The 13,478-nt window shown below is 42.1% G+C and overlaps 1 protein-coding gene across 1 annotated transcript in view; it reads left to right on the top strand.

The window, feature by feature from the left end:
• Nucleotides 1-13,478, top strand: part of LOC104541789 (protein unc-13 homolog B) — a gene marked incomplete at its 5' end in the record, with an annotated part of 70,975 nt that overhangs the window by 545 nt on the left and 56,952 nt on the right. The window contains 4 exons of the mRNA XM_010185926.1: nucleotides 15-156; nucleotides 9,041-9,210; nucleotides 10,084-10,199; nucleotides 12,030-12,193. Of these exons, the coding sequence (XP_010184228.1) occupies nucleotides 15-156; nucleotides 9,041-9,210; nucleotides 10,084-10,199; nucleotides 12,030-12,193 (592 nt within the window). The remainder of the gene's footprint in view (nucleotides 1-14; nucleotides 157-9,040; nucleotides 9,211-10,083; nucleotides 10,200-12,029; nucleotides 12,194-13,478) is intronic.

The following is a 13,478-nucleotide window of genomic DNA, read 5'->3' as shown; positions in this document are numbered from 1 at the left end:
CTTTCCCCTTCCAGTGATGTGTGCTCAGGGTCTGCAGGCCAAAGACAAGACTGGGTCCAGCGATCCGTACGTAACCGTTCAAGTGGGTAAAACAAAGAAGAGGACAAAAACAATTTTTGGGAATCTGAACCCTGTATGGGAAGAGAAGTTTTACTTGTAAGTGCTTTTGCGAGGACTCTTAGCCTCATTTTGCCTGTTTGTATGATCTGTGCCTTAACAACTGTGTCTTCTCTGTCAGTAGGCATTCCCACGCCACCTGTAATGTATGATGGCTTTATTTCCACTCAGTATTGTGTGTGTGCATCTGGAGGGTTGATGTCTTTGACAGTGCACATAGCGCACACCTCTTCATCTCATCTGTCTTACTTGTTTGTGTATAAATTGTCTGCTCTGTGAACTCTGAGAAGGAAAATCTTTATCTCAGGGACTTTTGTTCCTGGCTAATAGACATACTTGCAAAATTCTTTGTAATATAGAAGACTAAAGTTTGTATAAGCAAACTTCCTGAGACCTGTTGTTGTGACCTGCTACTGGTGTTTGACCAACAAAGTTTAGAGGTAGTTAGTTGTCTGTCACTTTTCTGTGACACTACCAGTCTCCTCTCTTAAATCTGGAAAATCAATGGAACAGTAACTCGAGGGATTATCTGCTTTCAAGATGAGCAGTGGATCTGTGTCTGAATTGAAAGCAAAGGCTGGAGGCAGAATTCTTTAGATATCAACTACTCTCAGAAGGCGGAAGAATGTATTATTCCATCCTGCTTTTATTGAATAAGTAAACAGTACCCTCAATTTATCATTGAACATGTTATAAAACAAAATGAAGACATGAAATCCAGCAAGAAAATTGTTTTCTGAAGGTTCTGGATGGTCTCGTTCAACCTCAAACATCTATATTTCCTTTAATGTGTAAGCTCTTCCTTTGTCCTTTCCCTCCCTTTCCTTTTTTTTTTCTCCCCTGTTTTTTCCTAAACTGCTTGGAGGGAGCTCTCTCTGCAAACTGAAATCTGTTTGTGTTTTAAAATCAGGCTTATATCAGCCCAGCTTTTTCTTTACAATGCACAGCACAAACAAAATTATTTTTAAAGTAGTTTTAGCTACTCATTAACGTCAGAAGAATCTTGGCGCTATTTTGAGCGAGTAAGCCCTTGGCTTTATTCTTAGTTTAATCCAAGGTAACATTACTGCTTGATAAGTAGTAAGTATGCTTAGGTGCCATTTGGATAACTCTAGTCACAATAGCAGTAGGTCTGTGTGGGAGCCTTAAGGACCTTGGTTTACCATGCCAAATAGTTACCATGGTATTTGCAGTGTGTTCCCTCCTAATTTTAGGAGCTTCAACAAATACTATGTTTAAAGATAGATAGCACAACGTGATAAATTTCACAGTTTTAACAGTGCTACCGTTTAAATTTTATCGCCATGTCTGTGATTCAGCAGATAGTGTGCTGCTGGGCATTGCAGTTGATGCTACTTTCTGTATTGCCTGTGTTTAGGTGGTTGTTTTAATCGCCTTGTAATAGCAGGAGGAGATGAAGGAAATGAGCACAGTGTCCAGATCGAAGGCAGGAGAGCATTCAGCACTGGAATCAATGTGTCGTTTCGTTAGTAGATGTCAAACCCTCCGTTACGCTGGATGAGGAGAGAGACACTTAAAAGTGTACGCAGCGCTGATCTTTGCGCACCCGTCTTCCTTTTTCGCATGTACAGATCTTTTTCCAGCTTAAAACGTTTAAAGTTTATGAAATTTTCTACTCCATAATCAAATGGAAATTTAAGTAAACGTATGCAGGCCAAAAATACCCATTACATGTGAAGTTTCTGAGAAGAGATTGTCAGGACAGTCAAGACGTTGTCAAATTTAAAGGGCTAGGGGGTGATGTTCGTTTCTTAGAATGCAGTTAATTTGTTACAGTGGTAGAAAGGTGTGCTGGTAGGTGGTGAAATCCTACCTTGCAGTAGAGATATGAAAAATTTGATGCTCAAAATGTTTAAACATTTCATTGAGTGCAAGCTATGTGAGTAGAGAAAGGTCAGGTCAGTAACTAATATGTGGGTCAGCAATTGCTGTTCCTTTTCAGCTTGGTTTGTTGGACAGACTTGTTTGTGGCTGGTGTTCATTAGGAGCCCAATGTCCTTTATATCGTCACAATTCCAGTGTTTTTTAAAGGTTGGATACAGAGCCAGAAATCTGTGTGTATCAGTCATTATAATTATAGTGTTGGTATTGTAATCCATGGCATGAATTGAGGCAGACTATGTGCAGCTGAGTGATACAATTCTTTCTACAGACTCTCTAAAGTTTATTAAAGGCAACTTAAACAAGTTTTAAAATGTTTAAGGCTGCAGTTACCTGTTTGAAATAGTTTTTCTGTGCTTATTTACAGTGATGGATGGAAAAGTATATTAAGTTAAATAACTCTCCTTATAACTTTGTTCCTTTCTCTATATATTTTCAGAAAAAAAAAGGTTGTTAGATGTGACTCAGTTTGGGAGTACAGATTTAGAACCATATTTTAGAAGAGACAATGTTGGAAGCACTTCAGGTTTCCATTATCAGTGCTATTTAGGTCACTACTAGGCTATGTAACTGTAATTATTAGATTAATGACCAGTTCTTGGAGCATATTCATGTTATCTGAGCAAGTGACAGCAGGTCATGTTTCTTTCTGCAAATTACCTCTCTGTATATTTACATCTTTAGCTCTAGATAACATGTTGTAATAAAGAGATTTTTGTATCTTTCATTGGAGTTTGAAGACCTATGAAAATATAAGGAGTTGATCTTTCTGCTCAGTGCAAAGTTTTGCAGGCTTGATGTAAAAAACTCTACATATATGGTGGTTGGCAGGAAGAAGCTTGATGGGGGATGCCAGCCATTGCTGCAATACAGAAATATTCTGTAGAAAGTGCAGGCTTCCTAGAATCCTTTTTGTAAAGGCTGAAGCTGAACATCCATTTGAACAGGTTACAGAGTCAGACTGTTTAGGAGAAAAAACTCAACCACAGAGTTTCCATTTTAAAGAGAGCTCCCTGGGCTCAGTTGGATGCTGCTGGTCTGTACCTTTTTTTCAGGAAGCACCCCAGTCTTTAATGACAATGACCACTGGAAGTTACTAGATTCAAATGAGACTTTGCTGTTTTCTTGGCCTAGGCACAAAATGATTAGTTTGTTTTACAGTAATAACCCTCTAGCTGTATTGTCTCAATACAGCTGTGTCTGAAGCCTTGAATGGTGGCTGTGAAATCGCTGCCTGGAACAGATTACATTGTCACTGAACAGTTTGCAAGAGGCATGTTTATTCCTCTTCACTGCAGAAGTGTAACTGAGTTAAAATAAATGCGGTACCTCCTGCTAGCAGATAATCAATATTTTACTAGGACGTGCAGAGCCCCACATGGTATACGCTCCTGTTAATCTTTTGGGAATGGTGGTATTGCATAGCTAACCACTGTGTTGTCACCCAAAAGCTTCTATTTGGTTCCTCAATTTTCCTTTCAGCTGCTGAGCCTGTTATCAAGCTCAGCATCTTTCAGTTATCTCTGTGGTTATATGCGACTGTTCCAGAGCTGTTTTTAAGACTTCCCCTTCTGAGACCACTGTGTTTATAAATGTCACTGTAACTCCGCACCCTCAGCCTCCCTTCACTGCATAGCAGGGACCATTCAGTTTGTCTTGCTTGCTTTATTCTCCAGGTACTGCGGATACCAGAGCTGTCACTCTGATAAAATCCTGCTTGTTTCCCTGCTCAGTTACCAATGTGGAACTTAAACTTGAAGGCAGAGTTGGTGGCTTTGACAAGCACCCGTTGGGAAGCTGAGTTAATGTAGCTGAGGATGTAGCGCTCAGAATCACTTTATCTGCTCTTTGTAGTTAGGAGAGCCGCACCATTAATTTGTCAGTCGTTGTTGTAGCATTGTGTAACAGTAAAATGCTCGCACTTGTTCCCCGAAGAAAAGAGCTTCATACTAGTAAGAACAGAAAACTCATTTCTTTGTTCTTAGACAGCAACAGCTGGATCTCAGGGCAGATTATTGTGCTGTTGCACTTAACTTCTCAGCTGCTACAGATTTTAGCTTTATTCTCTTAGTACTCTGATTTTTGCCTTTGGTGTCTTCTCCGCTGTCCTTTTTTTCTCTCTAATAGAGGAGATTTGGCATCGTTTAGAAATTAATCTGTCCTGAGAAGTTTTCTGCCTTCCATTCTCATTGAGGTTGAACACAGCAGAGCTGCCAGTTGAACCCTGCTGTGTCAAGACACTTAATTTGAACCACATCCAAATCTTCCTGTTTTTTCAGCCAGACCATTTCCCATAGACAAGTTTTTTCCACTCCCTCTGTGTTTGTTGTTACAGCTCTTTACTGAGCTTTCTCATACTGCTTGCTACAACTACTCCTTTCTGATTTTCCAGAAAATCACTTTGCCTTTTTTTGAAGCTTTGCTCCTCAGAAGCAGAACTTCCCTCCTAAAATGATCACGGTTCCTAAAGTCTTGCTGATCTCTTCACTCCTGTGCATTTTCTCACCTCTTGCACTCTCGTCCATTATTTCTGCAATCAGCTCTGCACTTTTTACCTGTCTCTGCCATGGCATGAAATGTCCTCTGCCCTGGACTGTGAAACTTTACAGGTCCTTGAGACCAGTATCTCCTGTGGTGCAGAAGGGAAACTGCTCACAGAATACGGCCATCTAGATATTCACTAGACTCTTGGAACCGTAAATATTTTTTAATGTCAAAACACAACAAAACTACTTAATTCTGGGCTTCACTGATCTGCTTTTAAATCTGCAAAATATTGTTGCTGCCTGTGCTCCCTCACTTCCATTGCTTGTACTTGCTAGGTCTAGTTCTTTCTTTTGTGTCAGTATTTGCCTGTTCACTCTTCAAGACAGGGGCTATCTCCCTCTCTGGGAGCTGCCAAGCACAGTGAAGTCCTGGCTGCATTTGGGGCCTCTGGGCTCTCCTGTTATGCAGGCAGAAAATAGAAGAAAACAATATAATTTAAGGAAACATGTTTATGTGAAATTGGCATGTGAGGTGATAAGGTCCTGTTGGCATCCCACCTCTCTAATCTGCACATTTTGAGATGCACAGTCTAGCATTAGTGGAATGAAGCTGAGGGCCTGGTGCATCCTGCAGGGTTAACGTGCTGGTAACACCTTTCTTGAGATGAGAAATTGTTTGGAAAGACATGTCCATGCAGATGTGGTACAAATGGACCTTCGCCCTGATGGTTATTTACCAGACTCTGTTTTCGTGGGTGTAGGATCACCAACATGAGCTAACAGTGCCAGACTATAGGTTTTCAGTTTGGCACTCTCCATGCTTTAAGCTTATGATCTTTACTGTGAATAAAGATAATTTCATGAACTGCTGGACACATGGTATTATAGGCATACCTTTGTATCTCTTATGGCAGAACTGCTGCAAACTCTCAGTGTTGCCACAACTTTACAAGGCTTATGACTTTGGCTTTGGCGTTCCTGTGGAGGTTAAGTAACAGTCCTGCAAATGTTGTTAGCACAAGCAGCAAAAGATTAGCAAATTCAGCACAAATGTCATTGGTTTCTTTGTTTCAGAGTATGAATCACTGTCTCAAAAGTGGTGTTCTGGTCGTTTTTGGACACTTGTCCTTTTTCTTTCTCTCCACTTTTTGGAGGAGACTAGGCACATGCAATACTCTGTCCTAGACTTCTGACACCATCTGAGCCAATTTGAGCCAACCTTTACAGATGGGCAGAGGTTTTGGAGCTAAGAATCACTTTTTACAATTTTTCTGCAGAAGTTGGAGCTAGATTAGAAGGATACAAATTGCTAACTTCATTGTGGGAGGCACTATAGTGTAAATTCAGCAGTTGCCTCTTCTGTTTAGCCACCAATACAGCAATTAGCGTGTGTGTGGGCATGCCACTGTGTGTGCAGACCAGAATTAACTACAGCTTAATGTGCTCATGTGCTTCCCCTCAGCCCAGTTGCTGGCTGGGCATGGGAAAAGGCCGGAGTATGGACAGTGCAGGGGACCTGTGTGGGGAGCTGTTGGTTCGGAGTTGGGTGAGGCTGAAGGAAAACATGGCAGAAGAGATGGGTGTAAAGAGTGGGTAGAAAGCAAGTCCGCAGAAGCAGGCTCAACTGCCTGCATTGCTCCTGCAACCTCTGGCTTCAGGCAGAAAAAAATAATGCAAAAAAATGGATTTATTTTATTTAAATTTTTCTTAAAGATTTAGTGTGCTATTACTTGAAAATTTTACTTTATTCAGTAGGTTGAAGTGTAAAACTAAGTTCTTTATAAAAATGACACCGCTGCAGACATCAGGACAATATGGGTATAAAAGAAAGAGGCTATTTCTGAGCCATGTACAAAGAGAACCTGGTTTCCAGTCTCTCGCACTCTGAAATGGACCTGAAAGCATTCAGTAGTTTCTTCCTTGCAAAGGGGTCACAGAGTATTTCTTCTTTCTGTTTTGTCTTGGGAAAGCTGTGGGAGCTCGGCTGTGGGAGACTGGACAGACGTATGTGAGCACACAGTGAAATCAAGCCTCACAAAATTGTAGCAAGAAGTGGGACAGGCATCTTTAGAAATGTGCCAGCTTCTGTGTTAATGAAGGAGAAAGTTTCTAGCAGCAGAGCTTGTTAGCCACAGTCTTATGGAGTCATGATGCTGTCAAATTGGAAGCTATTTCTTGTTAGTTAGAAAGCCTGTTATCAGCCAGCAATCCCAGGTTCTCCAGTATTCACGGTTTTGTTTTGGAGTGCTCTCTGGAAGTTGAACTGGTGTTGACACAACTGTTTTGCTTCGCCAAAGCAAGGACTGCAGTTCCTATAGACTTAGATGGTGATGTTTTGCAGGTAAGCCACCAGCCCAAGGCTTTCAGCTGCTGTGAGTGAGTGATAAAGCTCACTTTCTGGCATGGGAGCAGCATAAAGAATACGAATTGAGCAATCTCTTAAAAACAACATAGAAAAGTGCAGTAAAATAGGAGCCTCAGTAAATGCGACTGTAAAGCTTCCTGTGGCACTTAACATAGAGTTATGCTGCTGTAGCCAAGTGAAGGATGATAGCCCGCCATTCCAGGAGCGTGGGATGATGCTTGTGGAACCGCCTCAGGTAGATTTAGGTCTAAACAGTGAATATTTTCCTAAAGGAGGAAGCTTCTGACTATTGGTAGCAAAGAAACAGGGTCAAAATGGTCCTAGCAAAGAACTGGCATGCCAGATGGTGAGGTCTGAAGTCAGGAGCTATCTTGCTGGTGCTTTGTAAATGACACTCTGTGCAAGTCTGTGTTTTTAGGCAGCCTTGCACTTCCGAGCCTCTACGGTACTGTTAGGATGCACATTATTGCACTGTGTCAGGAACAGAGCATTTCTTTTACATGCTTATGCTGTGTTGCTGGTAGATAAGGCAGCACACTCGGATAAATTTGAGAGCTATGGAGAGCAGCATCCCAAGCATTCCCTGCTTGTCAACACTTGCTGCATGGTTTTGTTAAAGGAAAACATCCTTGAAGTTGAGGAGGAGGAAGGGGAGAATAGAGACAGGAGAGAAACATTGAGCCTTCTTTCTTCTGTACTCTAAATACAGCTTTGATTGCACAGCAGAGGCAGGGAGCAGCGATGTTGCTTGCCTGTGATCAGAATTGCATGGAATTGTCTCTAACTTTCTCCGTACAATTCCCAGCTGCTCCTCTGTACTGGAATATTCCATAGGAGCTGCATGGACGTCTGTCAGGCAGCCTCAAATCACAGTTGTGGCAATAGGAGCCCAAATGATTTCTTGGTAGAGAGCATGCAAATACCAGTCACTGCCACATCTTATTGACCGGGCTTAGCACATCTCTTCTGACCCATTTCTTCCTTCTCCCTGTTGCTTAGCAACAGATGCAGCATGTTAATGTTAAAAAGGCTGGAAAACAGGCCTTCAGCAGAAGTTGCCTGTTTTCATAGGCTTTATTTTCTTGAGGGCAGACATTTGTAGTGGTTATGGTGAGTGATCATCCTTGTCATGGTCTCATATGAGCATTCAAATTGCTTTATTGTATTGCATGCCCTGTAAATGAGCAGGACTCTTATTATAAGGTTCTTCTACCCACTTCTGACATCCAGAAGCCTGTTTGGTTCTACAAAAGGTATCTGAACACCTAAAAAAAGGGGAGGCTACAAATTATGGCTGTGCATTAAGCTGGAGGGTGCCAATTCAGCAGACAGTAAACTGCTTTTTTTTAATGGAAATGTCTTCACTGATCTTCCTGGAGCACAAAGTATCAGTCTGAGCTGTGAATAATAAGCAGAATCAACTCTAGTAATTAAATACCAACTTTGTAACTACTGTATCTCTTTCCTCCCAGGCACAGGCAGCATATACATCATCTGATTGTATTGTATTGTACATTAATACACTACAAGGTATTAATTATTGTGACTGTCTTGAAGTAAGAGAGCTACCTCCACCTCAGCTATTTATCTTTTATTAGAAAACAGCGTGTAGGGTGTTTGTCATATGCCTTGACTGTGCTATGATACTGCACTTGCATAAACACAGGTAGCCTTTAATGCCTACAGCTGAACAAAAGATCATTAATGGGGGGAGCTATCAGAAAACAGTGAGAAGCCTGTCAGCGTTTTTGGAGTGTGAATGGTGAGTTCACCGGCCCAGCTATCACCGGTCTTTCGTGAGCTTCACAGCCAAAGCAACAAGAGTGAAGAGAATTCCCAAGTTTGGGGAGCTGCTGCTGAGAGTGAGACTGAGCAGGAGTCATGGCCACTTTGCAAATCTGAAGTTGGTGGCTGCAGTCAGGACAGACCTGTTCAACACATATCCAAAGTACAGTATCTGCCACATTAGAGGAGCATTTAGAGCGCACCAAAAAGTTCTTGTGGTGTTCCTGTCAGAAGCTTCACTTTTAAGTAAATAGGTGTTTGTTTACGTTTTGTTTATGCATCCCTGTACTATTGGTAAGTGGGTCAAGAGGAATGTGAAGTGTGCAGCATATAAATGTCGGCTGCATTATGTGCTCTTCAACGTTACTTTTGTCTTTCTTTGCAGTGAGTGCCACAATTCTTCTGACCGGATCAAGGTGCGAGTGTGGGATGAAGATGACGACATCAAGTCTCGTGTCAAGCAGAGACTGAAACGCGAGTCGGATGATTTCCTGGGGCAAACCATCATTGAAGTCCGTACTCTGAGCGGAGAAATGGATGTGTGGTACAACCTGGGTGAGCAGGGCTTTGGGACTGAAAACACGTCATGTGTTTGGGAATGTTTGAGAGCGCTTAGGTGTATCTGGACACTTAGAAAGGAATTTAAAAAAACCATTATTTCAAGGGGCATATGATGATGCTGCAGAGCAGCTATGTGGCTTTGGTCCCAATTAAAATGAAGAGGAGCATAACATGTTGAAAGGGTGTTGGATTTTCCCTCTCAGGCATTGGAAGGTACAATGAGCAAAATGCTTGGAGCAGGGTTGGATTCCACCAGTGCTGGAGACATGTGTCTGTCTTGTGCTCTTTTTTGCGCCAACTCAAGTATTTTACCAGTCTTTAAGACCTTCGACTGCACTGCAGTGGGATAGGGAGTTGCTGAGGCCTTTTCTCAGTGACCGGAATAGAGCATTGTAGTAAGTACTGGCAAGTAACCAGATGGTGCTGTATTGACAGACATAGTAATAATCCTAGGAGGCCCAAAATCATCTTGATAGGGAAAACCAGCAGTTCCCAGCTCGGGCCTCTGGTGAAGTCAGAGGCAAATTCCACATTCTCAGAAAAAGGGCTCTGCCCTGGGTGATTCTAATTCAGCTGTCTGAATCCAGGACCCTGTAGCACATTTGCTGTCAGAAAGGCTGTTTTACATCTATTAATGTACATAATTATAGCTAGATGTGTCATATTGAGGGAGTATTGTGGCAGTTGTTTTGCTGATGTCTACTTAGTATTCAATGTGTTGAAAAAAGTTAGGAAGTTTTCTCCATGGTGACTCTGATCACAAGCTCAACCCGAGCTTCCAGCAGTTTCCTTTCTAGTGTTGTCACTTGAAGATGGCTCTGCTCTCAACACGAATGGTGCATAACAGCTGATGATTTTTCTTTACAGAAAAGCGAACAGATAAGTCTGCAGTGTCCGGAGCTATTCGCCTGCAAATCAGTGTAGAGATCAAAGGCGAGGAGAAGGTGGCTCCATATCATATCCAGTACACTTGCCTTCATGAGGTAAGAAGCGGATTCAGCTCAGTCATCACCGTCTTCCTTGTGTCTATTGAAGAATCATTTTTCTTACTTTTATTTCCTTGAAATGTTCCTCCTTGCCCTAGATGAGGTTTCTTTTCCTTGTTGTGCAGGCCTGGAAATGTGCTGAATCATCAGGCCCATGTAGCTCAGGAAGTCAAAGAAGGCTTTAGGCTGTCTCCCCCCTGCTGGTAGCTGGCTAGTTCGGTCTGTGCCAGTGTCACTGCTGAAAGGCATTGGTCCTACTCAGAGCCCTCCATGAGTTTAACATGGAGAAACCTCTGAATTTCCTTGGGTAGTATTTTCAGCATGTACTGTACCTATGTCTGTCTTTAGAGAAGGAATGCTGAAATGCTTCATGAGCAAGTTCTGATCTGAGGAAGGCTTTGACTCTGGCTGTTTAGGGATGCAAATACTGGTGGTATAAATTCTTCTGTGCTGCTGCGCTGGTGTGTAGCTATGAAAACTGCTTGGGAACATAAGATAAACTGCGGTTACTGGGTACTGACCTGACTCGGAATGGACTGAGCTGGGCAGGCAGTGCTGCAGAAGTTGGGAGAGGCCCAAAGATGACTTGTGAGAAAGACTGAAGCAAAAACCCTGTCTTGAAGGGTTGCATGGTGCCCAGTCTGTCTGTCAAAGAGAAGGCAGGAGGCAGGGTCATTCTCTAAGTGTCCCCATAAGGGAGAGTAGTCAGAGCCCCTTTCACCTGACATACAAGAATATTAGGAGGTCCAGTAAGGTTTAAGCAAATTCAGATTGGAAAAGAAGGACAGGTGTATCACAGAGAGGAGTGATCAGCTGTGGGAACAATATATGTATCCAGAAGCTGGGCTGGATAAGCCCTGTGCTATCTTCTGGCCTTACCGAGGAATAGGCAGATAACGAAGCTTAGAAAAACATCAGTAGACTTCTTTTAGCAGGCTGTGTTCAATACACATTTATTGGTTTTTTAAATTCAGCGGTGGCTTCTGTTTGGTAAGCTGTTCCATTTTTTCCTTCTGAACATGCATGATCACTTGCTGCCCTTCTTTTTTGCACGTATGTCTCTTTTTAAGTATCACCTTCTTTCATTTGTGTATCATAAAATGGAGATGATTTACAGGTAGAACAATTTAGTCAGGAAAAGTAATAGTGTAAAACAGAGTCCTCTAGCTCCTAATGAGATCATTAGGCTTTTACGTCCCTTACTACAGGGAGCCAGCTGTCTGAAAGGCTGATTAATCTGTAAGTGACGTGAATTTCAGGATTACTGAGAAACCCACTGAACTGAATGTGCAATTGCTGCGCAGCAATGACAGCTGAAAACCTTTGCAGTGTTAGATAAAGTGAAAGGTTATGTTAAAGAATAATGCAAAAGTCTGGTTGTTAGGATCTTAAGGATGACCTTTTCAGAAAAAAAAGATCTGTTTGGACTGTTCTACTGTAGAATAGTTACAAAGACGACACAGAGCTGTTACGTCAGCTGGCTTAAATAGCTTGTCCATGTTAAGGCATTTCATTGCGAGGACAGAAATGTGTAGGTTTCAGGAAACTCATTAGTCTGTGGTTTCGCTGCATTGAAGCACTCCTCTGCATCATTCACAATGTCTGCTGGGTAAAGGTGTAGGAATGCACAGGAAAAATTCAGCTAGGAGCACTAAAGAAGAAAAGAAGGTAAAAGCAGAAAATACACAGTGGGGAGAGGGGAAAGAAGAGGGAGCAGAGCAAAGAAATTTGTGTCAGTGCCTTCTCAGCAATTCCAGGTTCTTTATGAAACTCGCTTAGAGGCCTCAGCAGCCTCACATGTAATTTCATTCCTGTTTTGTATTTCAGAACCTCTTTCACCATCTCACAGATGTGCAAGGGAATGGGGTAGTGAAGATCCCTGATGCCAAAGGAGATGATGCCTGGAAGGTGTATTTTGATGAGACAGCTCAAGAGATCGTGGATGAGTTTGCAATGCGTTACGGCATAGAATCAATATACCAGGCCATGACGTAAGAGGCATTTTGTGTGGTCTTTAGTGCAGATAATCAGCGTAACTGATTGATGTGACTGTTAATATTTAGAAGATGAAATGTGTTGGTAATGGAAGGCTTGGCAGTGGCAGCTGCTCCTTATGGGGTTTACTGTGAGCAGGAGGAGACAGCCTCTCTGTGAATCACTGGCTTCCTCAAAATTCGAGAAATTAATGTCTGACAAAGTGCTGGAATTAAGCATCTATCTAAGCAATTTGTGTGAACACCTTTCAAACTAATTCTAAGGAATTACACCAACTTTGGTGGTGTAAATGACCATATTTTATTACTGATAGTTGAGCCATTCCTGTTTTAAGACTCTCAAATCTCTATTTGAGTACTCTTCTAATAAAACGATACTGCCCAAAGATCCCACTGGAGATTTCTGATGGTGTGAGAAGGGATGAAGTTTTGTGAAAGTGTTTGTCCTACATGACTATTGTGGCAATTGATACAGTCCTTTGAAGTCTCTAATTTCCCAGGTGCTGCTGAAGGCATTTATAGGAAGTTTGAGTAATGGAGGCACTGATTTGTCCTCTGTGGAGCTAGGCTAATGCAGTTCTTGATCTTCAAAGAGCATTTTCCTTGTCACTATGCTTTCACTTGGATTTGGGATTAGCCATTCTTCCTCTTAAAGACTAGCAGCGCTATGCTTAGCTTATTGCTTATTTCAAATGTAATATTAAATATAGCAGACAAAAGTGACCTGTTTCATGTTAAAAGCTGAAAGTTTTTGGTCTGTGGGTCCTTGAATGAGTTATGATTTGTGCTTATGTCACCTTGCAAGCACCTTTTCTGCCTACTGATTTAAGCCAAAGAATTGGAAGGTACCCCTGGAGGTCTGGTCCCTGCTTTTATAGCAGGGCGAAGTTGGACCAGACTGCTCAGGGCATCTTTTAGTTTGTTGAAAACTTCCAAGGATGGAGATCTGTCACCTTTCTGGGCTCCTGTCCTCAGTCTGTGTTACTCTGAGGAAGCAATTCCTGGTTGAATTCCAAATTGAAAAATCCTACTTTGAGTTTCCCATGCTGTAACTGCTGCATGTTGCTGCTCATCTCTTAGCCTTCCCTCTGAAAGGATTTCAGCCTGGCTCAATCTTCTCACTAACTCTCACCTTTCTGCTAAGTAGTCAAGACACTGATTAGATCCTCACTCCTCGTGCCGCCTTCTTCAAGCTAAACAAAGCCATTTTATGTGTCAATTTACCAAGTCCCTAAATGACCAATTGGTCCATGGGTACCATGTAGCAAGCAAGTGAACATTC

Source organism: Mesitornis unicolor, unplaced genomic scaffold, assembly GCF_000695765.1.
Source record: "Mesitornis unicolor isolate BGI_N332 unplaced genomic scaffold, ASM69576v1 scaffold13396, whole genome shotgun sequence".
Taxonomy (NCBI): Eukaryota; Metazoa; Chordata; class Aves; order Mesitornithiformes; family Mesitornithidae; genus Mesitornis; species Mesitornis unicolor.
The sequence above is the reverse complement of the archived record's forward strand: the minus strand, read 5'-3'. Positions and strand labels throughout refer to the sequence as shown.